We start from the raw sequence: 26,438 nt of genomic DNA, 5'->3' as shown, positions 1-26,438 counted from the left end.
CTTCCACCTACGGCCCTCTGCCTCCCTTCACCACCTGACCTACACCATCATCATCATGCACCTTCGCCACCCCTGCAGCCTCACTGGCCCCTACATCCTCACAGTACCTACTTCACTGATCCCTCCCCACACACTACCAAGCCTGTCCTACTTGGCCCGCATTGCCTCCAACCTGCCTTGTCCACGCTGCCCTTCCTGGTCTGCTGGTTTTCCCACCATCTTACGACCTACATTGGCCTGTTTCCTCCTGCCCCCAGTCAACACCTCACTCCGATTTGGCTCACCACTCACTCCCCCCTCCCCCCCCCCCTTTTCCACTCTTGGTGGAATAACATGGCTAATTAACAGCTGCTTCCTTCCTCTGTAGCAGCATTTCCTTCAGACGTTTAGCAGCACAATCGACTCATCTTTGGAGAAAACATACAATGGAAACCTCTAGTCCAACATTGGCACACTCCAAGTCTCCATGGGTGCTCTTCACTCACATGCCTTGCGAGTTGTCTTCTCCAATGAAAAGCTTCAAACTTTTTGCGCCACTTAGAAGGAACTGGGGGAGACTCTGATCTTTGGACAGGTTGTGACAGCATACCTTCAACATTGGCCTCCATACATCTTGAGCATCGACACTTCATGGATAGCAAAGGTAGTGTTCAATGGGTCAATGCATTTTTTTGGTGCAACTCAAGTCAATGGATGCAAAGCAAGAACTTATTGCCAGTGCTATCATTGTACCTGCTAAGGGAATCATTTACACATTTTTGTGGTATAGCAGGTTCACAATTTCAAACTTTGGGCAACCCCATTGCCTCCCCAGGCATCCCATCACATGTCCCTTCCCCAATCTTGAGGTCAAGGACTGCCAGCTAGTGGACTTGCAGCAGCTCTTTGGCACAATGCTTCACACCTGGTTTGTTGATGCAATCACGGATGCAAAGGTACCAAAGTTACCAGGGCAGTAGAAGATATAAAGAAAATCCTCAAAGTCTTCGAGGTAGGCGTAGGAAGGCATCATTCCAGTCAGCAAGACATAGTCACAAGAAAGCTTGGGCAGTGCCTTACGTGCATGCTTTTGACCACCAGGCAATGCCTTACATGAGAGTCATGTTTCGAGGAGTTTCCACTTCCATTGGAGGTGGGTGGAATGGTAGGGCACATCTATTAGTCCCCACCCGATGGGCGAATTACTCCTCCCTCTAGTTCACACTCTAGCAAATGGTAAAAAGCTTAGGTGGAGGAGGTCATACAAGACCAAGTGTTTGAGCATGTTTCACAATGGTTAGGAGGGTCATGGCTAGAGTTATTCTCAAAGCAGTGGCCCCACTACAAGATGGACATTAACAAGTATACCAGTGCAAAGTTTCCACACCTCGGCATCCTCATTTGCACCACATCGCAGAGGCACCTACCTATGGATGTAATCAAGAGGCATCTAGCCCTCTTAGCAACTCAGGGATCAATCATTGCCTCCCTTCTATGCCCATGGGCCACCATGGGGTTGTGGAGCTCACCCCCTAAGCTAGTCACCAAGAACAATTTTGCACCCTTCTATTCATCTTTCATTCATAACCAGCATTCATTTCTCATCTTCTTCTTCGTTATTCATTTGTGTTCTTGTACGAGTTCATTGTGTAAGTCATGTTCAAAAACCCTTGGTGTTTTCTCTACAAAAACTTGTGCATCCTTTGTTAGAAGTATAGCATGAGAACTCTATGTAAGCAAGGGTGCATGAGGGAAGGTGATGTATGAATGGACTAGAGGACAAGGAAAACCCTAACCCTAGCCCATCCAGTGGCTATATAAACAACCCTAAGGGCCACTCTCATAGTAGAAGAGAGAGTTAACCAATTATACTTCATACGCAACTGAATAAGCAAGATCTTCTTGTACTTTGTGAGATCTCTTCTCCCTCTTGTGCACACTCTTCCATGCTGCAACTCTAATATTCCAACATGGTATCAGAGCCATCTCTGATCCATTAAGCTTCCCCTAATCCTATCTCAATTGAGTGCACAAGAAAGTTTCATTATTCATCTCATAGCTAGATATGGAACAGCAGTTAGTGGAGGACCTGGTGAGGCCAAAGGAGGGCGTTTCAGCTCATTGTCTCTTCTGGAGACTTCTTTCTCATCTCAAAGCACAGCATCCTATCATGAAAAACCCTGACATTGGCCAAGCAGGAGCTCGGCACTGTCGAAATTGCAGATCTGGTGCAATCTGGCACAGCGCTTCAATTCATGGCTGCTCACAACCTGTAGAAGGTGCAATCGTGGTGGCCACCATAGGGCTTTGGTAGCCCCCCAAGTGGGCTAGTCCCCCCTCCCTAAAAGTCTTTGCTAAAATTCCTTCTCTGCTGGGCACTGTGGGCCAAACCCTAACTGTTACCCTATCTGGCAGCCATAGCCAAAAAATGTTGAACCTTGATTTCTTCAGTTTTCTTCTTACTTAAGTCATTAACAGTGTTTCTAATCACTAATTGAGCAAGATTCAAGTCCATTGCAGATCTGGAGGCTCAAAACTCAAAGCTTCTTGCCCCAAAGGTGACTCTCAAGCCCGTCATTCAATCGGACTCCAACACAAGCATTTCACCAAGCTTGGATATTAGTGTTTTTAAACACTACTGATCAATTTATTTATCATTTCTTGCTGGTTACTCTTAGCAATTTGCAGGTTCTTAGACATTAAGCATATTCACTAAGCGTTTAACTATCATCATCTATCTCTTAACCATTGTAAGGCTATGAGATGGGATATGGCAGCTCTTAGCTGAAAGCACATAGTAGACAGTAGAGAGCAAAGACACAACACAATTCCCAATGCTATTTTCAAGTGTGTGATGAAAGTACAAAGTACAGCCCTTAGACCTTGGGGTTGTTAATGTGCATTCACACCCGAAAGGTGTAAAACGAAATGCTTCAAATTTGTCACAAGAAAGAGCTTTGGTGAAGATATCTACCACATTGTTGGCGGTAGAACAATAGACAAGGCTCATATCTCCTGCATGTAGCCTCTCTTTGACAAAGTGATAGTGGATCTCTCTGTGTTTTATGCGTGCGTGAAACACTGGGTTCTGTGCCACTACAATGGCACTCTGACTGTTAGTAGACAAAGGAGTAGGCTCCATGACAAATACATCAAGATCAGCCAATGAGCATCTCAACAATATACATTCAATTGTGGTAGTAAAAGCTACCTTATATTCAACTTCACAAGATGATGTGGCAACAATGGATTATTTCTTACTAAGCCAAGAGATGCAAGATGAGCCAAGAAAGAAACAATTTCCACTTGTAGAGTGACGTGAATCAAAATCACCAGCCCAATCAGAATCACTATAAGCATGTAATTGCAATGGTCCTCCCTTGGCATAACGCAATCCAAGAGTCCTAGTACCTCGCAAGTAACGAAAGATACACTTCATAGCTTGCCAATGTGACATGCGTAGGCTGTGCATATATCTACTCAAGGCTGAAACTGCAAACTGAATACCTGGTCTTATATTGCATAAGTAAATGAGATATCCAACTACTAGAGCATATGTATAAATGTCAAACAAATCACTGTCATCATACAGAGACAGCTTGAGTCCAATATCGATTGGTATGCTAACTGGCTTGTAATCTTGAAAGTCAAATCTCTCAAGAAGTTTACCAATATATCTGGACTCCAATACATCTAGCATCATGAATAAACTGAATGCCCAAATAGTAATGCAAAGGTCCCAAATTTGACATTTCAAAAGTTTGCTGCAAATTTTTCTTGAATGCTGAAATCTAATCAACATGTGTCCATGTGGGCAAAAGATCATCTACATAGAGACAAATGACCAACAAGGATCCCCCCTCTTTGCATACGTAAAGAGTAGACTCTGATGGACTGTTAATGAACCCTTGGCTGAGTAAAAAGGCATCAATTTTTGCATACCAAGCTTATGGAGCTTGCTTTAAACCATACAAAACCTTTTTCAGCTTGCATACCAAGTGTTCGGATCCCTCAACCGCAAAACCAATGGGCTATTGTACATACACTTCTTCTTGAAGTTCCCTATGTAAAAATGCAATTTTAATATCAAGATGATGTACAATCCAACCATAATGGACAACCATACACCAAATGGTGGCCATACGGGATGTAGGTGCAAATGTCTGCTCGTAATCAATGCGCTTCTTTTACGCATAGCCTTTTGCCACAAGCCTCGCTTTATACTTATCAATGGATCCATCTACTTTTCTTTTCAGCTTATAGAACCATTTTGTGCCAATGGCTTTCTTTCTAACAGGCAATGTCACTAAATCCCATGTTTGATTCTTTATGACAGAATCAAATTCAGCTTGCATTGCTACCATCCAATGCACACTCTGTTGTGCATCCTCAAAACAATCACGCTCCTCATCATCAAGTGTGTATGCTACCATAAGAAACTCCATTGTGTTAGCATGATCATGTAGAAGTACTTGCCTCTAGTACAACCAGCAATAGGAGCATCCAAATGACTATCTTTTATAGTCTACAAGTACCATCTAGGCATTTGTCTAGCTTCCTGATTATGTAAGTGCTCCTAATGAACCTCAAATTCAGTGTCTAGCTGAATATTCAGATCAGCCATAGGCTGAATTTCTGCATTGCTTAATGGAGCTACTAGTTGAACATTTTGTTCATTTACTGAAACTCCAGCTGTATCACCAAAAGAAATGGGCAACAGCCCTTCAAACGCATCATTTGTAGCATGATATGTGTCAAAACCAGCAAGGGATAATTTTGATTTTTCATCAAAAATCACATTCCTACCAAAAAAACTTTGTTGGAAACAAGCTCATACAATCTGTATCCTTTACTCTCACTGCTCTACCTTACAAAAATGCATTTGACAGCCTTGTCCAACTTCTTTCTTAGTACTTTGAGAATATGAGTATATACAAGACACCCAAAAGTATGAAAGTGGCCAACTGAAGGTTTCCGGCTGTTCCAAGCCTCAAAAGGCATGACAATTTTCAATGCCTTGGTAGGGCACATGTTCAAAACATGACAAGCACACATAACTGCTTCCATCCAAAAGCCATTTGGCAAATTCTTAGCTTTCAGCATACATTTGGCCATCTCCATGAATGACCAATTCTTCCTTTCTGCAACCCCATTCTGTTGTGGAGTATATGTAGTAGTATACTAATGGGCAATGCCTTTCTGCTTCAAAAAATTACTCACCAAAGAAGACATGTATTCCACCCTCAATCCAAATGGAGTCTTAATCCTGCAACCAGATTGATTTTCAGGAAGTGCAACAAAAGCCAAAAAAGTATCATACATCTCTGACACAATGAGTATACCCAACAAAAACGAGTAAAGTCATCAATCAAGGTAACAAAATAATAACATCCACCCAATGACTTTGTCTGCATAGATCCACATACATCCAAATGCACAATCTGTAATCTGGTTGTTGCATTAAAAGCAACATCACAAGGAAAAGAGGATCGATGCATTTTTCCCAGAATAGAAAATAGTTACTACCATCCAATCTAACCTCTTTGGATACATATGTGAATACATCATTCTTTCCTTGATTAGCCATGGTAAATGTCACTGTTTCAAAGAACACAAAAGCAAGAACCAAAGCTGGAACAACCTAGAAATTTGCAAATTTGCAAATTTCCAGAAATTACAGCATGCACCAGGCTGTTATTAGAAAATATGTATCACACTTGATCACAACTGTCCAATGGACACCCTGTCCAGTGCACGAATAGTGCTCAGCAGCACAACCAATGCAAAAGCCCGATAATTTTGCTGTCCAAAATGTACAATTTCAGTCTATTTCAGACTGAACCTGCAGTACATCTGCCAATGTTCTCTAAATAGCCAAAAGCCCCAAATTTTCTGACCCATATGCCAAAATCTGCAAGTTCTGTATGCCCAAAAGCACGTACAACAGTATGAATGTACTACCCAAGCAAAAGTTCCTCTTTGTGATTCAAATTTTTGAGTTAAAAAATGAATAGATGTCTATTTTACCTTTAGTGCTAACTGCCTAGTGCTGATGGTAACCTCATTAGTGAGAATGAGCTAGAGAATATCTCATAATCTACCCCGGACAAGTACTCTTTAAGCTCTCTTGATGAGTACTTCAATGCAAATGACATTGATGATGATGATGATGGTAATCTCATCAATGAGGAGGAGCTCAAGGGTCTCTCACCATCCATCTCCAAGAAGTCATCTTCAAACTCTCTTAATGAGCACTCTCATGCGGCCTATGGATGACATTGATGATACTAGTGATAGTAATAGCTCATCCTAGGCCCCTCTCTCCAGCCCAATGGCAAGTTCATATAATTCTTTTGATTTGTATGAGTCAAAACTCCTATATGTTGTCCCCTCTATTATGTAGGATCTAGAAGTAAGTTTCTTTGGAGACCGGAACTAGTATTAGTATGTCAATACAAACAAAGGAGGGTCTAAATGCAAAGAATGCATACAAATACACAGGCTACTTTGCCTTTTGTTTTCTTTGGGCATGTCATTTGGTGCTGCTCATTCACAATCCCTCCTGCGTCCCCCCCCCATCACATTTGCATTTAGGTTCTCTTCCTCGTGCTCTTAGCAAAATAGGATTGGACTCCACCCTTACATCTCCCTCTTGAGGCCGTATCCCATCTCTCTTTAGCACATCAAGTTTAGGATCTTCCGTTTCTAGTTTGGGTTCCTCTCTCTGCCAAGTCAAGTTACATGGCTCTTTTCTAATGATGGCTTTCCTTAAGACTTCAGCACTTACCCTCATGTGAATGCCACTATATCCTAGTGCTCTATTGCCAAAAACGCCACTCATGCACCATGCACCTCCCATCTACCTACAAGTGAGCAGCCTTGTCTATACTAATGAGGCTGTGTTGGGTATCCCCATAACGCCCTTTGGACCTCTACCTTTGGTCACTTAGACCCAGGGACTTTCATCCTATGCTTTTAGTGCGCCTATCCCCCTTCCTTCAGCTACTCATGCAGTGACCATGCATATGCTTAGGCAACCCATTTATACTATTGGATCCACTATGCATACTTCACCAATGCATGACGGGCATTATGAAAGAAATCTCCAAGTGTACCCCTTATCCCATCCCCACCCTCCCTATCATTCACTCAACACTAGGATAACTGCAAAATATTTCATCCCTGAAATTTTGCATTTTCAAGTGAAATGTTTCATCCATACCCATGCCATGGGTGAAACGCGAAGTGAAACGGTTGAATAACATACTTGGAATTCATGTATGTGGATGCTTTACATATATTCAAGAATCAAAATTGGTATCATAATAACCAAACTTAACTGATGTAACATATTAACATTAGATATGTTGTAAGATAGATAAATCTGTGCTCAACGTCTAACACATGCAACATGTATTTGTTGAAAGCCTAAAAATCATAGTGTTTTCTCCAAAAAGGAATTTCTAAAAGTCACAAAAGTGTTTTCATTGAAAGTTTCAAGGTCACATAATGTTTCCACTTGAAAACATGTTTTTAGTTCACTAAAATAGGCAAGTGTTCCACTAGCGATTCATCCTAGCAATCGAATGTTTCACTACAAAACCATGTTTTACATTTCACATAGGCGTGTTTCCCAATTACTTTGCTCGGCCCACACTATGTTTGCTATGGCCAATAACACCTATAGTGATGAGACTCATTTCAATGGGTAAAATTTCACAACTTGGTCTAATCTTATATAACAAGTGCTTGAATCCAAAGGTCTCTGGGACCCAATCATTGGTCTAGAGGCTGTGCTTGATCCTTGACTTGCCAACACTAAGCTTGTCCCATGAATGGAAGGCTTGTAATGCCACAACGACTGTCGAGTTAGTGCACAGGTTATTACCTAAGTTTCGCTCCAAATTACAGCACTTTACCCTAGCACCTATTCATTGGAGCCATCTTATCAACTACTACATAGTAGTGAAAGATTGAACCTGGCACACCAATCATGATCATGAGCTCGAAGATTTCTCCATTAAGGGGATGATCTGAAAGCTAAGTTGGCTGGATGTAGGCACTTACTCACCAAGTTCACCACTATTGGCTTACCTAGGTCAAATGATGATTAGGTCACACTCTTCTAAAAATAAGCTGCCACTCATTTATTCCCATTTTATACAGCAAGTTATTTCATTGCCCCAGTTTTCGACAGAATGTTACCTACTGCATTATGCTCGACTGCATGATCAAGTCCATGTGAAGACCTGCACTTCCCTGGTGTTACCTTATGAGGGGCTTTGGCTTCCACTACTACAAAGGGGGAATCCAGAGCTGGCAAGAACTCTCGAGAGCTCAAGGAAAGTCCTTACAAAGGTGACTCTCCTTCGTACAAAATAGAAAATATCAGACCAGGATGGCAGAAAAAGAAAAGATATTGCACTCAATACTAGTGCTCAGGCCATGTCAACAAGGATTGTCATTCCAAGGCCTAGGGTAATCCTCCTAGAACTTCTCCCCATCACCATCAAACTCCACCACACCCATGGCCCATGGGCAGTACTCTCCTTGTGCAGCCAAGAGGGAGCCCTGTTTCAACTCCTGCTATTCCCTCCTGCTACTCCTAGTGCCCCGTGACCCATTGGCAACATCTCGATAATGTGTCTCATGGAAAACCCCTCAGTCAGCAATTTTTACTACCCGTAGATTCACAAAAGGTGGAAAGGATACAACTTGTCTATCTCAAGTTGTTTGAGGATACTGCAACTTGATAATAGTGAAAACAACATTGCTGTGTAGATAGTATAAAACTCCACAGTACTGTCCCACAAGTCAAATGTGTAGACACCTGTCAGCTCATCCCTTGATGGAGGCTGCATACATTGAAGGTGAAATATAAACTAAGACAAAACTGGTTAAGTGATATTTTCAGCTTTCAATTGGGTGTATAAAAGTTTACATGCGCAAAACGTGCTCATCTGCACATGGAAAAATATAAGTAAGACCAGAATTAGTATAAGGCTTAGAAGAGTCGTTCACTTCATAGCTGTTCTTACCTTCGAAGCCTGTTTCAATATAATATTGAGCCCATTGGACTGTTTCCTCAGCCCCCAATTTCTCTTCTACTCTTTTCTGGGAAAAGGATAACTTGATGATTATGAGCTGTTTGAAACCAGAAAATTTTTTCAGTTTCCCTTTAGAATGTAAAGCTACGTACCAAAACCGAACGATTCTGTAAAGGTTGTATTGATGCTGCAACATGATTGACAACCTGGTACAATGCATAGTAACAGTTTGTTTAAGATCCCCCTCCCTCCGCCCCATCTGACATTTTGATCTGAATGGCACTCTTTTGTTATAATTTTGTTGCTGCTTCAAACTAACACAATAAATGTGGAACTTTTCATACATACAGCCAACTAGTCTGTCAAAGTGGTATTGAATCATAGAACATAAACATACTGGCGTCATAGGAAACTTCTTAGATATTGGGAATACAGCTTAATGGAACATAAAGAACTTGGCATCAGAGGAAATTACAATTGCTCTTGTGGCCAAGGCGTGGGGTTTTGATGTGGAGCTATAAGACCATACAGGACACTAAATTGCATGAGCTAGGTTGCGTGTGTAAGACAATTTGTTTTGAATACAGTAATTATGCAGGGTGGTGAGGCAATTTCAGGATACAAACAAAAATCAAAGATCCTTAAATGAAGTACTTCAAGAACATCTAGCCATCTGTAAGGTAATGTCAAGAAGAGGTTATGTTTGCTTAGATATTATGGGTGTAGGAGAGAGAAGATAGAGGTTGTCTGCATGTCGTATTTCAGAGTCTACATGACAGAATTAGGAATCATCATTTGCCTGCATTACCTGCAGCATGTCAAAAACTGTTCATCTCACAAACACAAAGACTCAAAGAGAGAGAGGCAAAACCCAAACCCTACACATAAAACGCAAAAGGCAAAACTTGAACACAAAGACAAAACACAAAGAGAAGAAACTCTGAAGTGAATGATTGTTGTAAATGAATGTAAGGGTGTACAAAATGCCCAAGGGCAAAGCAATGAAGTGTCAAAAAGTGACGTCAACCGGAGAAGGATCCCAAGTGCTATGACCACCACTCAGAGTGTAGAGTGCAGGAAACACCAAATGCTGATCACCAAAGTGTCGGAACATAGGTGACTGCAGAGGACGATCCCTACTGATGAGGGCAGCAGCAGAAGGCTGCAAACGCAGCACTAGAAGGGCCACCTGGAGGAAGAACACAACCAATTGTCGTTTGCACGCAGGAGGGCCAAACGCAGGGTACAGAAGGTCGCTTGGCTATTGAAATTGCGTTCAATACCTGTAACATCACTAGCCCATAAGGGGACTTCGAGATCTCCCTCTATCCACAGTATCCATCGTCCTTGTACGCAATCTTGAATACCTCTGGAGGGATGCCGTCTATGCCTGCGGCTTTATGCCGTTTAAGTTTCCCGAGCACATGTCGGACTTCGTACCACGCAATAGGAACGTCTAGGTCCTTAATGTGGGGCCTTAGACGCAAGCCTGTATCCATATGCTTCCAGTGGTCGGCATTGTTACTTGTTCCTAGGGGGTCATCGTACACCTTAGAGTAGTGGCTCTCCCATAGCTTCATGAGTTCAGGGGTTCCGCTTGCAGTGTTCCAGTTGAGTCTTTGAGGGGCTGAGCTTTTTGCCCACCACGATTTTTGACTCCCGCAATGCCTTTCTGGAGCTTCCACCATTTATAAGCCAACCTGGCTCGCTGTAACCCTTTCCCTTTGGCAATTGCACGAGAAAAGCTCTGGTTCTCGCTATAACGACGGGCTTGTTCTGCTTGTTTCCAAATCTTGGCATACTCTTCAAACGTCTCAAGGTGAGACTTGAGTCGCTTCCAAGCCTTCCTTTTCAGGTTGATAGCACGGCATGCATTGGGATTGAGTCTATAACGATTCCTGGGTGGTGGTGGGGGTCTCACTGACATGATTCTATTCTCTTGTGCAATGGCCTTCATTGTGTCAATGAAGGCCCTCGTCAATCAACCTAGGAGTGGACCCTCTCCCTCTACTTCCTCATTGAGGTCGATTAATGCTGCCCATCTATTGCTAGATAGGAACGCATTCGCCGCTGCATCTACCCTGCTCGCGTCAATGCAGGGCACACATGGAATAATGGGGTTCGAGACTTGCCATATCATCCACCGCCTGCATCCTGTAGGTGATAGGCCAGTGGTCGGATATGTCAGTTTCTCTAAAGGCATGAGCTACTGAGATTCTAGCAATCACGGCGTCATTCCCGACGTAGAAGTCAAGATCCGACTTTCCATGCCCCATCTTGGAATGGTATGTAAGCTCCAAGCCAGCGATGCACAATACAAAGAATTCGGGGTAGTGTGCCTCCAAATACCGACTTAATATCCTTTGCTTACAGTTCTAATCACCCCCGACTATGATTGGGATGCCTTTCCGATGTAGGCTCCTCATCTTCTGGCACACGTCCTTTAGGACTTCTCATTGCACACAACTGCTTCTGAGGAATATACACATTCCCATGGATCCATGGCCCTTGCTCCCTGCACCGCAAGGGAAAAATTGCACTAGTAGGCAGTTGGGAGTCGCCTAGCATAGCTCAAATGCTCAGTAACCCCGTGAGATTATGGTGACTAATCCTCTCTCACCAGGCTTATTTGAACCCATGCGCTGGAATGAGTCGTATCCATATAACCGTAGTGGCCATCCGCCTTGGAAAATTCGTGTCTCTTGTAGTCCAATCACACGTCAATGTTCTTTCTAAGCCAGCATATCCAGTTCACCTCGCTTGGAGCGAAGTGAGTTAATATTCAAACTTGCAAAGATAGGTCTCTTATCAAGGCCTTGGCTTGTTTGTGATGGGGCCGCACCATTGTGTTATCTAAAAGGTACCAATAGGCAAGTGTGCCACCGATAAAACATACGTTCTTCCTTAATACGAGTCAAAATGCTCAAGGCCACTTCACAAGAGTCGACTGTGACATCGAAACACACGAACCGATTTCGCAAGCACCTAATCCAATCGCACCTCTTAACATCCCGATAAAGATCTGATCGGAGCATACGTCTCAAGGTGCCTCACATAGACTGTTCTATGAGGCTTCTAACCCCCCATATCACAATTTTCGGATACATACATAGCCTCGTCAACCATAACGCTAGGGCCATGTCTCTGTCCCTCCCTGTAAGGATAGGGTGGTCTCATCACGAGGCATCGAGGGTCCCACCATGGCAAAGGCAATTGTATCGCCATTACTGACACCGGTTGTTCTCTGCCCTCTTGTTTGGGCACCGAGGTTCTAGGTCGCGGCCGAGGCATTATTGGCCGTTCTGATACAGGGTCCCTCCCCGTTCCTCTGACTCCCATTGTATCGAGTCACTTGGGAGTTCCTGACCCACGACGATAGAGGCATAAGTCACCATTCTTCTATTCCCACAATAGTACCCTTGATTGCAGGACAATACACCTGTCTCATATGGCAATGGGATGTAAGTGGGACCCAATGGGTCCTCATTCACTCCATTCCGATAGGTCGTTTGGGCCACGACGTTACTTGGGTACTCAAGACTACCATTCCGATCCTAGTATGCCTAGGGATTCGGGTTTCACCCTCTCCATCACCCCAGTTTAGAGTCCCGACTGACATGACTACTACAAGGGGACTAGGAACACTATCGTTCGGGGGGGACACTGTGTCAAGCAATCCCGCCCCTAGGCCATTTGCCTTCCCCGGCTCCAGGTTTTCTCTTTTTAGTTTTCGGACAGGTGAGTAGGCTATGTCCATTGAATGCATACCGCCCTCTCGACCTCGACCCCAAGTCAAGCCATAGCATCTCCGATTTCAACAAAGCCATGCCCAAGACCTTGAACTCGTTACGAGAACCACCACCCAATGTGGAATAATTCCTAATCACATGATTAACTAAATGTTGCACATATGAGATACAACTGGGGTTAAAGTAAATTTATGAGCCTGAGACCCAAAAAAATCACAGGATGTCAAAGGCAAACATCTTTAGAGGCTGGAGAGAGGCATTTTTATAAATATAGCTTGCAAGAGAGAGGGAGGAGAGGTTGTTAGTCTGATCTGCAGCCATTGGAAGACCTTCTGAGGCAATCAGGGGCAAAAGAAGACCAATCAATAGCAGGAGACAGAATCTACAAGCTATTGAGGCAGGCAACAGTAGTAAATGACTGATTTTCTTCAATTATTTGCATCTACATGCTGTTCTGGCAGGGCAGCAGCTGCACTTGACTGATTTTTAGTCATTCTTCGCGACAAAACTCTGAATTCTCCCTCTCTACAGCTTTCCCTCTTATCTCCCACCCATTTCACAGCCTTGCTCCAAAGATCTCAGCATTTGGACCCTTGGAGGCTGAGAAATTGCAAATTTCTCCGCTATAACCCTAATTTACATCAAAAATTAGGGTTTAGTAATAGCCTTGGGAAGCGTGCCAAAAATTGGAAGCTCAAAGACTTGGATTCAACAAGGCTCAACAAGGCTGAAGGTGAATTTCAGCTGAATTCAAGTGGAGGACTAGCCAGCCATTGAATTTGGGGCATTTCCATCATCTATGAAGTGGGTGAAGGCCAATTGAGTGCCCGAATCAAGGGGCAAAATAGATTGAAGACTTGTTGGTCACTTTGGACGGTAAGGGGAGTTGAAATACCGAAAGGCATTGGGAGAATCCCATTGCAAATCAACTTTTTCTTCAATAAAGCTAAAGAAATACTGAAAGAGGCAGCAATTTGGAGCCAATCGGGTGTGCAATGTCCAAGATCAATAGGTAAATTTGTATTTTCAAATTTGCATTTATTGTTTCCTGTTGTAATTAAGTTGTAACCAGGGATTTACCACCCTATCCGAGGAGGAAGGCTGGTTTCAACCCACCCCACTCGTGCATCCAAATTTGTACAGACACACTAGCAAAGTTCAGGTCTAGGCGGTGAGCAAGCAACACTCCTTTGTAGCTGCTAGAGGGTTGAGGTCAAGTCCTCTCCTGCACTTGAGCCTCGCAACTCCATGGGACCGTGTGTGCTCAATTCCATTTGCCTCTATATCCCCATTTACCACCGAAATGGACTTGTGCATAGGCAGTTTGGGTCGCCCCTTGTCGCAACCCGGTCGCCTAGGGCTACTGCTGTGATGCACCTTGAGATCTCTCGGCTTCAATCCACTCCTTCGGGATTAGCCTTGGTTTCCCTGAGATCCATCCTATTTGTCACTTGTGGTGGTTTTAGGGGCCTTGACATCAACCCTCTTCCTGAGGGTTAGCCTTGGTTTCCCGAGGTCCCTTGGGTTGCCATCATCCTTCGTGTTACTCAAAAGATTATATGTCTTTGTGTCACTTCCTTCACCTTTCAACTTGACTAGGCCCAATGGAAGCGCCTACGCTTCATCCACCCGTCTCTGCCTTATCACTCTTGAGGTCGGGAAGCGACCCTAAGGGCATCTGTGTTTGTCCTACATTGGTTGCTACATGATGGCTACGTCCCACTCTTTGAGTATCATAATCTCCTCCAAGGAGACCCAACAGAGTCATTGTGGTGTGCCACTACAGGATGTGGGCTTTTGCACGGTTGCATCTTGTTGTCCTGCCTACGACATATTTAACGGGTCCTCCCATCCGGCCATGGCTATTCTACCCTTCATGCTTCGAGGCTGCACTCCCGCGTCCCTCCCTTTTGACCGTTCACTGTATACGTTTCATCCGAATTGTGACAAGTTGCACATACTTTCCCTCAACAAGTAACATTGATATGATGGGAGCCGTGCTAGTCTCCCACTTGGCTTATCTCCATTTTCTTGTGTGTATCATTGAGAAGGTGAGAGTCGTACAATCACTTGGGCCACCCAAATTTGTTACACAACTCCTTCACTTGGCATATCTCATCACCTCTTGGCCTTTTGGTTTCCATGACGAAATGCCCCCGTAGAGGCCTTCCAAGTCACTTAGGCTTGTCTTCGAGGTGGACTTATGTCCCACTACTGGTTGTTCGAAAGTCTTAACATCTCCGGTATCAACTCTTTAAGCCCTCAACGGTCCATTCAACCCATTGTGGTGTTTGCAGTTAGCCCAAGTTTCCCTTGGAGATGGACAAAATCTTGCCAACTTTCGCATTTTGAGTGAAATATGCATGATGTTCACAATACACCCCTCTGCGGCAAATCTGTCAACATGACATAATCAAGAACATAATTCGCACCAGAAACAAACCTATCTGGCTACTTGGTATTTCAGGTCGACCTATGGACCCAATGATCAATGTTTGCTGGCTATTCAACCTGCAAATCTGCATTAACAGCTTGTTGTTCCAAAGGTTCAGCATGTTGTACTGCCTATTCCGACTATTCCAAAGGCACATTTTCATGCTGAAACTATGGTATATCATGGCAACTTCTTGTTGATCAATTTCAGCATCACTCCCTGCATTTATAGGGTCATTTACTGCAGATATTGTTGCTATATAGAAGGCACTCTTTCCTGTCCTACAAGTATTTCTTCTCAAAACACAACCCTTTTCACTTCTTCTGCCTCTTTGGGCTGTTTATGCATCCGATCTTCCCGCAAGATTACATCATTGCTGTGTACAATTTTCCTTCTTTCGGGATCCCATAACTTATACCCCATTTCTCCCTCGTCACCATATCTTAGAAAAATAACATTTACAAGATTTTGGCTCCAATTTGTTGCATTGTTCTTTGCGTATGTGCACAAATGCCTGGCAGCCAAACTCTCTTCAAGTGTGTATATGAAGGTGAAACACTCTCAAGTGTGTATATGAAGGTGGCTTGCCCAACCACACTTCTTGAGAAACTATCCTCTCCCAAATACATGTTTGGTGACCGATTTATCAAGTGTACAGCTGTCATAACAGCCTCTGCCCAAAATCTATGAGGTAATGCAACATGACATAGCATGGTATGGACCTTCTCGTAAATAATCCTATTCATATGCTCTGCAACACCATTTTGGGGTGGATTATAAGGGGCAATCAGCTCCCTTTTTATCCCTTTGTTGTCACAAATATTCTAAAAAGCTTTAGACATATTCCCCACCATTGTTAGAGCGAAGACACTTTAATGTCTTGCTGGTTATATTTTCAACTAGTGTCACAAATTTTTTTAACTTATCCAAGGCCTCATCTTTATGACGGATCGGATAAACCCGTACTTTGAATGTGGCATCATCAACAAAGGTGATAAAATATTTCTTCCCTCCTAGAGACAACCCTAGCATTGTTGAGCTAAAACATGCTTTTCAACTGATTAGCATTCTTAAACAGCCCCAAAACACACTTAATTAAATGAAAAACCCTAAAAAGGGGAACGGTCTGAGAGAGTTTCAATGGTTCCCCAAAAACCCTAATTCTTTGGGGCACCCTTCAACAACTATAAATAGACAGGCTGCCTCCATTCAACCTCATTCCAGTCTGTGCAGGTTTCACACCCTTGAGTGCACATTTCAGCCATCATTCCACATACACATGGCTGTCCAGCCCCACAAACTGCTCCTACACCTTCTGCTGTTGTGTTTGCTCCTCCAATGTGTAGGCGACACCTAGCAGCCCATCTCTGTCATCAGACGACCTTCAGCTGCTGCGTTTGGACCTACTCTACACCTGGTGACAACTAGCGACTGCATCCACGGCCTGTGTTTGGTGTCAGCTTCCCAGGCAACAGCTTCCTCCATTAGGCGACAACTCCTCCACACCAGGCGACAGCTGTCAGCCCTCTTCGTCATCTGTCCAGCTTGCGTTTGGTGCTCCAGGTCCTCTTGACACCTACGTTTGCTGCATCCTCTCCATCATACACTCCGACTAGTGGTCACAGACTTGGGATCCGTCTCCAGTGGACGTCACTCTCCGACACACTACTCTGCCCTTAAGTATCTGTACACTCTTACATTCATTTGCAGTAGTCATTCACTTTAGAGTTGTGTTTTTTTCTCCCTTCTTCTATTTGTGTTTGAGTTTTGAGTTTTTGCGTTTAGGGTTTGAGTTTTGAGTTTTGTGTTTAGGGTTTGAATTTTGCTTTCTGTGTCTGTGTCTCTCTCTTTGTGTTTCTATCGTGGTCGTACACTCTATTTCCTCAGTGCAAACCCTAGCGGTTTTCTTCACAGGCATCTCGCATACATCCTAATGTACCAACTCAAAGGGTGAAATTTAAGTGAAAGAGACTTTTTTTGTGATGATTGAGCATGCTTGCCATAAATACAATGATCACAATGATCAAAATCAACATACCTCAAACATGGCAAATAACCCAAACGAGAAAAGGCTTTCATTCCAATTTGACTCATGTGTCCCAACTAGCTATGCCACAAAGACACACTTGGCTGCTCAGTTATGGTGACAAGATGGTCGCGCACACTAGATAGATGTAATCAATACAAAGTATCACTTTTAGAGCCTCTAGCAACAATTCTAGAGCCCTTACATATTTTCCATTTGTTATCCCCAAAAGTGATGTAATAGCCTTCATCATCTAGCTGCCTTGTGCTTATCAAGCTCTTCTTGAGCTAGGAAACATGCCTCACATTATGTAAAATGAAGACTGAACAATGCTAAAATGGCAACTGCACACACCAAACGCCTGTAATGTCACATGCATAATTGTCCCCAAGTGGACAACACCATGTCTACCACCACTCACAATGTAGTGTTACATGGAATGAAGCACCTGAATCAAGAATCTGGGTGTACATGTCATCATCAAAACCTGCAATCAATGGCTAAGCACTAAAAGAAGAGGCAAAGAGAACATCGTTGCCATTGTCACTCTCATGACTGGCTACATTGACTTCCTCTATCTTCACACTATTCTTCTTTGCCTGTTGGTTGTCCCTTTTCTCATCTTTGTTATCATCAATGTTTTTGCCTTTGTCCTTTTCTTTCTTCCACTTAAAAGCAATCCCGCTTGAAATGCCATTTTTTGCCATGATGACGGCACTCCACATTTTTCCCACGAGACTTGCCGCGTGCTTTGTTGACAGAATTCCCCTTCTGTTGGAATCTACCTCTAGTATGCAACACATTGGAAGACTTATTTGCTGATATATTTTGCCTATCGAGCTCTTCTATGAGTAAAGAGCTCTCCACATTTGAATATAACAACATAGCATTTGAGTTACTCATTGCTGTCCTAAAAGTGTTCCAACTTTCAGGCAAGGTGCAGAGCAAAAATGTTGCCTTGAACTCCTCATCAATGTGAAATTCTAAGGCAATCAACTGGCTGAAAATAGAGTTAAACTCATTCAAATGTATAGACATGGCTATACCTTCCTTTATATGAAGGTCCATCAATCTTTTAAACCAATAAACCTTGTTGGCTGCACTTTTCTGAGCAGGTAACTCCTCAAGTCTTTGCCACATATCATAGGGAGATTTCAGTTTCTCAATATTGCAAAGCAAAGTGTCTAACACTGAAAGCTCTATAGTGGAGCCAGCAAGCTCATCTAAATCATCCAACTCCTCTTGATCCATGGTTGCTGGTTTTACTCCTTTTGTTTTGATGGGCTTCACTTGTTTCTTCTGCACCAAGACATTATAGCATTGCTTCTGCCATATAGCAAAGCTGTGTGCACCTTCAAGCTTCTTAATGTGCAAAAGATTGCTGCTATCACTGCTATCAGCCTTGATTTACAGCTCAAAGGTGACTCAAAGGTCAACAAATGTGAGCCCAAATGTCACACAAATGACCAAGGTACAAAGAAGTACCAACCACCGATGTAAATTCGAGTACTTGCAGAAATTTCAAGTCTGCAAATTAATTTTCAGAGGTACAAAATGTGTATTACAGCAGACCACAAGCAATTGCAGCCGTATCATGGGCTAAAACATTAGTTACATGAGAAAGCCCCAAATTTTAGCTGCCATTTCTGCTCCAAATGCATCTATGGGCACCAACTAGACTCTCACGGTCAAAAGCCCGAAAATTTCTCTACTCAAACTACTCAAATGACATCAAACATGCTCCCAAATGGATTGCACAAGCCAATTTTGCCAAACTTTCACAAATTTTGCAAAAACCCCAAATTTGTCCGGGGTCTTATGTGCTCATTTTGTTTAGAAACTGCATTGCAAGTACATACCAATGTTGAGAATAAAGGCTCACCGTGCCTTTTACTGTGTTCAGGTGTGAACACACCCTTACACTTCTTGTACTTTATATATATTATCAAAACCTAAAAAGTGGTACACTAGTCTTTGTACCGAACATCAAGTGTGTCATGCTCACTCTCCTCTCTACTGCTCTCTACTCTCTCTGTGTGTGTTATCCATCGCATTGACTCTCAGCTCAGTAAAATCTCCATCAAACTGGTATCAAAGCTCAAGGAGTGCAACCTTCTCGAAGCTAGACAGGCTAGTTAAGCAACCTCAAGTGAGAGGTGTCGGCATCAGTAGTCAACGTTCAACAGGAGCAAGTGAGAGTCAACATTCGACTACCTGACAGAGACAGTCGGACCAACAGGTGTAGTGAACAGGGGACCAATAGGCGTAGCGAGCAGGGGACCAAGGGGCGGCAGCTTTGTCAATGCCTACTAGCTGCAAGCAATCGGCGACAGGTCGATGCAAGTCACGTGGGACCTGCACGCGACCAGGACCAAGCGGCGGACAAGACGGGCTCAACAGGCGCTTCGACGAGACAAGTGGTGACCAGTTCGAAAGGTCACCCGTGACCAAACAGGCCACGGTCACTATTCAACAATCAATGCTGTCTTTTTTTTTTTCAAATTTGCTCCCCTACCACAACTGGGTGTTCATGAACACATGCACAGTATGCAAGTTTGACTTGAAAAATTGGGGCTTTTCCTGGATTTGGGGACCTTTATACAGAACTGGACAATCTGACTCAGAAATTGCAAAATCGGTGTACATTTGCCCGAGAAATTTTGGGGCTTTTCACATTTTAGTGAATTTTTTTCAATTTCACTTAAATTTATACGCACTAGACATGAGAAAATTGGGGATTTTGAAAAAATTCATCAATTTGTGAAAAAATTGTACGTTGATGCAATCTGAACCGATTACCCTCTAAACTTTTGGGCCTTTTAATCAAAATTATCAAATTTGTGCCTAAGAATGCCTTGAGAAGCTGAACTCAACATATGCAATGTGGCAAAGGCTTGAAGAATTGTATGCTCAAAAAAGTGTAACCAACAAGGTTTATTGGCGGAAAAAACTGATGGACTTTCGCATGAAAGAAAGTATAGCCATGTCTGTACATTTGAATGAGTTTAACTCAATTTTCAGTCACTTGATTGCTTTGGATTTCCATATTGATGAAGAGTTCAAAGCTACTTATGCACTTTGCCTAAAAGTTGGGATACTTTCCGGATAGCTTTGAGTAATTTGAATGCTCAGCTGTTATACTCTGATGTGGAGAGTTCTTTGCCGATGGAAGAACTCAATAGGCAGAATAACTCAACAAACAAGTATTCTAATGCATTACACACTAGAGATAGATTTCAGCACGAGCAATTCTGAAAACACAGCACGCAACAAATCTCGTGGAAAAAATGTGGAGTGCCATCATTGTGGCAAAAAAGGGCACTACAAACGGGATTGCTTTCAATTGAAAAAAGAGAAGGGCAAAAACAAAAGCACTGAAGCCAATAGGTTGAAAACAAGGACAACTAGCCTGCCAAAAAGAGCAATGTGAAAATAGAGGTTAATGTAGTCACTCATGATAATGACAGTGGTAGTGATGTACTTCTAGCTTCTTCTGAGAGTGCACATGCATTGATTGCAGATTCTGAGAATGATATATACACTTGGATACTTGATTCCAGTGCATCCTTACATGTAACACCACATTATGAGTGGTTCTTTGACTACAATGGTAGTGTACATGGTATTGTCCACTTAGGGGATAACTATGCATGTAAAATTGCAGGCATTGGCAGTGTGAAACTACAATTTCAATATGGCTCCGTGTTTGTTTTGCATAATGTGAGACATGTACCTCAGCTCAAGAAGAGCTTGATAAGCACAAGGCAACTAGATGATAAAGGCTATCACACCACCTTTGGGGATAGCAAATGGAAAATCTGTAAGGGTTCTCGCATTGTTGCCAAGGGGTCCAAAAGTGATACATTGTATCCTTTGCATGTATCTAGTATGTGTGACCATGTAGTCGCCATAACTAAGCAGCCAAGTGTTTCTTTGTGGCATAGCCAGTTGGGACACATGAGTTAATTTGGAATGAAAGTGCTCTCTCGTTTGGGTTATGTACCATCTTTGAGGTATGCTGATTTTGAACAGTGCGATCATTGTATTTATGGTAAACATGCTCGAACATCACACAAAAAATCTCTCTAAAGTCTTCACTCTTAGAGTTGGTACATTCAGATGTATGCCAAATGCCAAGATTATCTTTAGGGGAAAAGAAGTATTTCATTACCTATGTTGATAATGCCACACGCAAAGTCTGGGTTTATCCAATCCGTAGGAAATACGAGGCCTTGGATAAATTTAAAAAAATCCTAGCACTTGCTGAAAATCAGACCAGCAAAGACATTAAAATGCCTTCGCTCTAACAATGGTGGGGAATATGTATCCAAAGTCTTTCAAGACTTTTGTGACAACAAAGGAATTAAAAGGGAGCTTACTACCCCTCATAATCCGCCCAAAAATGGTATTGTAGAGCATATGAACATGACCATTCAAGACAAGGTCCGTACAATGCTGCCACATGCTGCTTTACCCCATGGATTTTGGGCAAAGGCTGTTATGACAGCCATACACTTGATTAATCAATCACCAAATAGGTCTTCTGTGGGGCGGGAGTCCCTCAAGAAGAGTGGTCGGGCAAGCCACCTTCGTATGCTCACTTGAGAGTGTTGATTTACAAGGCATTTGTGCACATTCGCTAGGAAGAACGCAGAAAACTTGAGTCAAAGTCGTGTAAATGTATTTTCCTAGGATATGGTGATGAAGGTGAGAGGGGATATCGATTATGGGATCCCGAGAAAAGAAGAAAAGTAGTACGGAGCAATGATGTCATCTTCCAGGAAGATCGCATGCACAAACAACCCGAAAGAACAGAGGAGGTCAGAAGGGTTGTATTCCAGGAGGATGTATAAACAGGACAGCAAAGAATGCCCGTTAGATAGCAACAAATATCTACTGTAAATGTCCTTGAAAATGCAAGGAATGATGCTGAAAATGATTCAGCAAGAACATGTGCCTTTGGATCAACCATAACCAACTGTACAGCATCTTGAACCTGCAAAACAGCAAGCTGTTAATGCAGATTTGCCAACTGAACAGTCAGTAAATCTTGACCACTGGGTCTGTAGGTCAACCAGAGTGCAAAAACAGCCAAATAGATTTGTTCCTAGTGTAAACTATGTGGCTGATTATGTCATGTTAACACATTGTGGTGAACCGTCATACTTCCAGGAAGCAATGGATAGACAGGATAGTAAGAAATGGCAAAAAGCAATGCTATCAGAGATGGAATCCCTTATGAAGAATGGCACTTGGGATTTAGTACATTTGCCAAAAGGACAAAAAGTGCTACCCTGCAAATGGTTTTACAAAATGAAAGTCACTTATGGTCCTTTGCCAAACTACAAGGCACGCTTGGTTGCTAAAGGGTACAAGCAAGAACATGGAATTGATTTTGATGAAATCTTTTCTATTGTAGTCAAAATGACTACTTTGCGAACCATCTTGGGATTGGTTGCATCTGAAGACATGGAACTCATATAGATGGATGTAAAAACCGCCTTCTTACATGGTGATCTGCATGAGGAGATCTATATGCAGCAGCTTGACAGTTTTGTTGCAAAGGGAAAAGAGCACATGGTATGTAAAATACACAAGAGTTTGTATGGGCTGAAACAGACACCACGAGAATGGTATCACAAATTTGATACATTCATGCAATCTCAAGGATTTCATTGTTCTCAAGTTGATCACTGATTATACACCAAGAAGGGAGCAGATGGCAGCCTTATTCCCTTGGTTTTGTATGTGGATGACATGCTAATTGCAAGCAAGGATGTTCATGCCTTCGACTCCTTGAAGCAAAGTTTACACAATAGCTTTGATATGAAAGATCTTGATGAGGCGAATCACATTCTTGGCATGTGTATACTTAGAGACAGATCAAAGGGTCTTCTTTATCTGTCAGAGCAGGAGTATGTCACGAAAGTTCTACAGCGTTTCAATATGGAGAGAGGGAAAGCCATTAGTGTACCATTGCCTCCATATGTGAAACTTAGTACAGATGACAGCCCTACTTCAGATGATGAAAAGGCTAAAATGGCCAAAATACCCTACGCTTCAACTATTATTTGGTAGCTTGATGTATGCTATGGTTGCTACACATCCTGACATTGCATTTGCGGTGGGAGTAGCTAGTAGATACATGGCATATCTTGGCAAAAAGCATTGGGAAGTAGTGAAGGGTATCATGAGATACCCTAAGGGCACAAGAAATTTGTGTATTTGTTTTGGTAAGCAGAAGTCATCTGTTGTCCGTTTCACGAATGCAGACTATGCTAGCCATCCTGACTGCAGGAAGTCTACTTCAGGATATGTGTTCATGTTCATAGGGGGAGCAGTCTCTTGGATATCTAGGCTGCAAAAGTGCCTTGCATTGTCTACTACAGAGGTAGAATATGTGGCTGCCACGGAGGCATGCAAAGAGGCTTTATGGCTTTCACGTTTAATGAGAGAGCTTGGTATTACATAGGTTCCTATCCTCCACTGTGATAGTCATAGTGCTATCATGCTAGCACGGAACCCTGTCTTTCACGCAAAGACAAAGCATATACAAGTGAAGTATCGCTTTATCAAGGATATACTTCACAGCAAGGGCATTGAGCTTGTCAAGGTACATATAGATGATAACTTTATAGACCTTTTCATGAAGGGTCTCCCAGCCGAGCCGTTTGACCATTGCCGCCACATGATGGGGGTTGGATAGTATATGTATATTTCAGCTTTGTACATACATAGACTTAGCTGATTCCTTTTTGGCTGTACCCATAAGGATCAACCTGAAATCTGGATTCCTAAAGTACTAAGGTTACCTATCAATTTATTTAGTATTGATCTTCAAGCATCTACTTGGTGCTAGATCACTCGAACCAAAGTTGACTTATATCACACTTGATTCAAGGAGAGTGGAAAACCAAGGGGAATATCATGTTATTTCCAGTCTCTGAGATTTGTTGAGTTGTGCTTGTGTACATATGAAGGCCCGCAAATTTCAAGCAAAGGATAAGCCATTGATGAAAAAACAATGATTTTCTTTTTTTTTTAAAGGAAGGGTGTGACGGGCGACAGCTAATTGCCCATCCCTGACAAATCCTACGCCCGCATTGATATGCCCTACGACGACCTATCCCACACTGGCTTGTCCATTGACGACCTGTACCGAGCTAGCCTGCCTGTCAACAACATGCTGCACTATTGTAAAGAAAAATACCCTAACACAGAAACATAAACAAAAACCATACGACAAAGCACAGACTGATTAAAAAAACATAGTTAGGGTTAGGGTTAGAGTAACTCAGAGACAATGAACACAGTGAATAAATGAAATGATATGACTACTAATAATACGATGCTCATGCAACAAACACACTATGCAGTGAATGAATACTGAACCTCGAACTCCTATATCTCTAGGATCAGGGCAGGGGTAATGAGCTGGAGAGTGTGTCGTACTCCGAACAGATCCCAAATCGCAGCAAGGCAGCCTCCAGATGTCACTAGGAACACAGATCTTGCCTTTTCGTTTAAGAAACCCATTCTCAATTGAAAAGTTCTTAAATGAACTTGCTTTATCAGAAATAACAGTAGGTAATGAAACAGAAGTATCTGGTCCATCCCTAATCAAAGAGTCTCATTCTATGGCCTGATAAATTTTTGCCATATAAGAGTCTTCTAACTATACTTCCTTTATCTCTTGAAGCAATGAGATTTCTAAAATTGTAAAGCTCATTTGATACATTATACGAGATAATGCATCAACAACAACATTATCCTTACCCTTCTTGTATAGAATTTCTATATGAAATTCTTGAATCATTTCATCCCATCGAGCTTGGCGCCCTCGAAGATCTAGTTGACTATGAAAATACTTAAGTGTATGGTGATCTGTATAAACTTTAAAATCTGCACCATATAAATAGTGCCACCAAACTTTAAGGCAATGAACAATAGCATAAAGCTCTTGTTCATGAACTAGCCAATTCTGTTGGCTTGGGGAAAGCTTCTTGCTTTCAAAAGCTACAGGCCTGCCTTCTTGGCTAAGGACTGCACCTATCACGATGCTACTTGCATCTGTTTCTAAAACAAATGGTTTCTCGGATCAACTATCTTGAGAACAGGGGCAGTAGAAACTGCTTGTTTCATAGCCTCAAAACTTTCTTGTTGCACGGATGTCCACACATAGGGCACCATATCTTGCAATAAATCTGTCATAGGAGCAACTATATACGAGTATGCGTATATAAATCTCCTATAGAATCCTGACAATCCCAAAAAGGAACGAAGAGCTGTTTCATTTTGGGGTGTCGGCCAGCTAAGTATCACAACAACCTTCTTGGGGTCCATCTTGATCCCATCGGCAGATACAATATGACCTAAATACTCTATCTCTGCTAAACATAGAATCGTCTTGTCTGGGTTAGCATAGAGTTTTGCTTCCCGCAAAGTTTTAAAAATTGTCACCAAACGTGACTCATGTTTATGGATACTCTTACTATACACAAGCACATCGTCAATAAAATCTACAACGAACTTGCCCATGTATGGTCTTAGTAAATCATTCATTAACATCATAAAAGTAGCACGAGCATTTGTTAAACCGAAAGGCATAATCAAATACTCATATTGACCAAATCTTGTTCTAAAAGCAGTTTTAGAAATATCTTCATCTCTTGCTCTAATCTGGTGATAACCACTTTTTAAATCAATCTTACTAAAGATAGAAGCACCACCTAGAGCATCCAAGAGATCGTCAATACGAGGCATAGGATATATATGCTTAACAGTTATTTTATTTAAAGCCCTGTAGTCTACACACATTCGAAAAGAACCATCTTTCTTTTTTACAAGTAAAATAGGGGCTGCAAAGGGTGAAAAGCTAGGTCTAATCAATCCTTTGCTTAAGCACTCATCCACCACCTTACGAACTTCATTCTCCTCCTATAGACTCATCCTGAACGGGGGTCTAGCAACTGGATTAGCTCCTAGGACGAGCTCAATCCTATGTTCCATGTTCCTACGAGAAGATAAACCAAGAGGTAGATCAGATTTAAATACATCAGAAAATTGGGCTCTTATTTTACTTGATAAGGCTAAAGGGATACTTGTGGAACTTTCACCTTTGTCCGTGTCATCCTTTGACACACATTTAGAAATATTTAAAATATAACAAAAGTAAAGAGACTTACAATCAATCTTGAGCGCCT

At 42.4% G+C, this 26,438-nt stretch overlaps 1 protein-coding gene across 2 annotated transcripts in view; it reads right to left on the bottom strand.

The window, feature by feature from the left end:
* LOC148018006 (glutathione S-transferase 2-like) overlaps window positions 1-26,438 on the bottom strand; it is a 92,279-nt gene that overhangs the window by 8,399 nt on the left and 57,442 nt on the right. For both annotated transcript variants that reach the window (XM_087661608.1, XM_087661607.1), the window contains exons 6-7: window positions 9,179-9,232; window positions 9,018-9,093 (exon numbers count right to left, since the gene is read on the bottom strand). In XM_087661608.1, coding sequence (XP_087517734.1) covers window positions 9,018-9,093; window positions 9,179-9,232 — 130 coding nt within the window. The remainder of the gene's footprint in view (window positions 1-9,017; window positions 9,094-9,178; window positions 9,233-26,438) is intronic.

This window comes from Lygodium microphyllum, chromosome 21 (assembly GCF_053477565.2).
Source record: "Lygodium microphyllum isolate KBCC chromosome 21, Lygodium_microphyllum_v1.1.10, whole genome shotgun sequence".
Classification (NCBI taxonomy): domain Eukaryota; kingdom Viridiplantae; phylum Streptophyta; class Polypodiopsida; order Schizaeales; family Lygodiaceae; genus Lygodium; species Lygodium microphyllum.
Note: the sequence above shows the minus strand (reverse complement) of the source record. Positions and strands in the feature narration are given on the sequence as shown.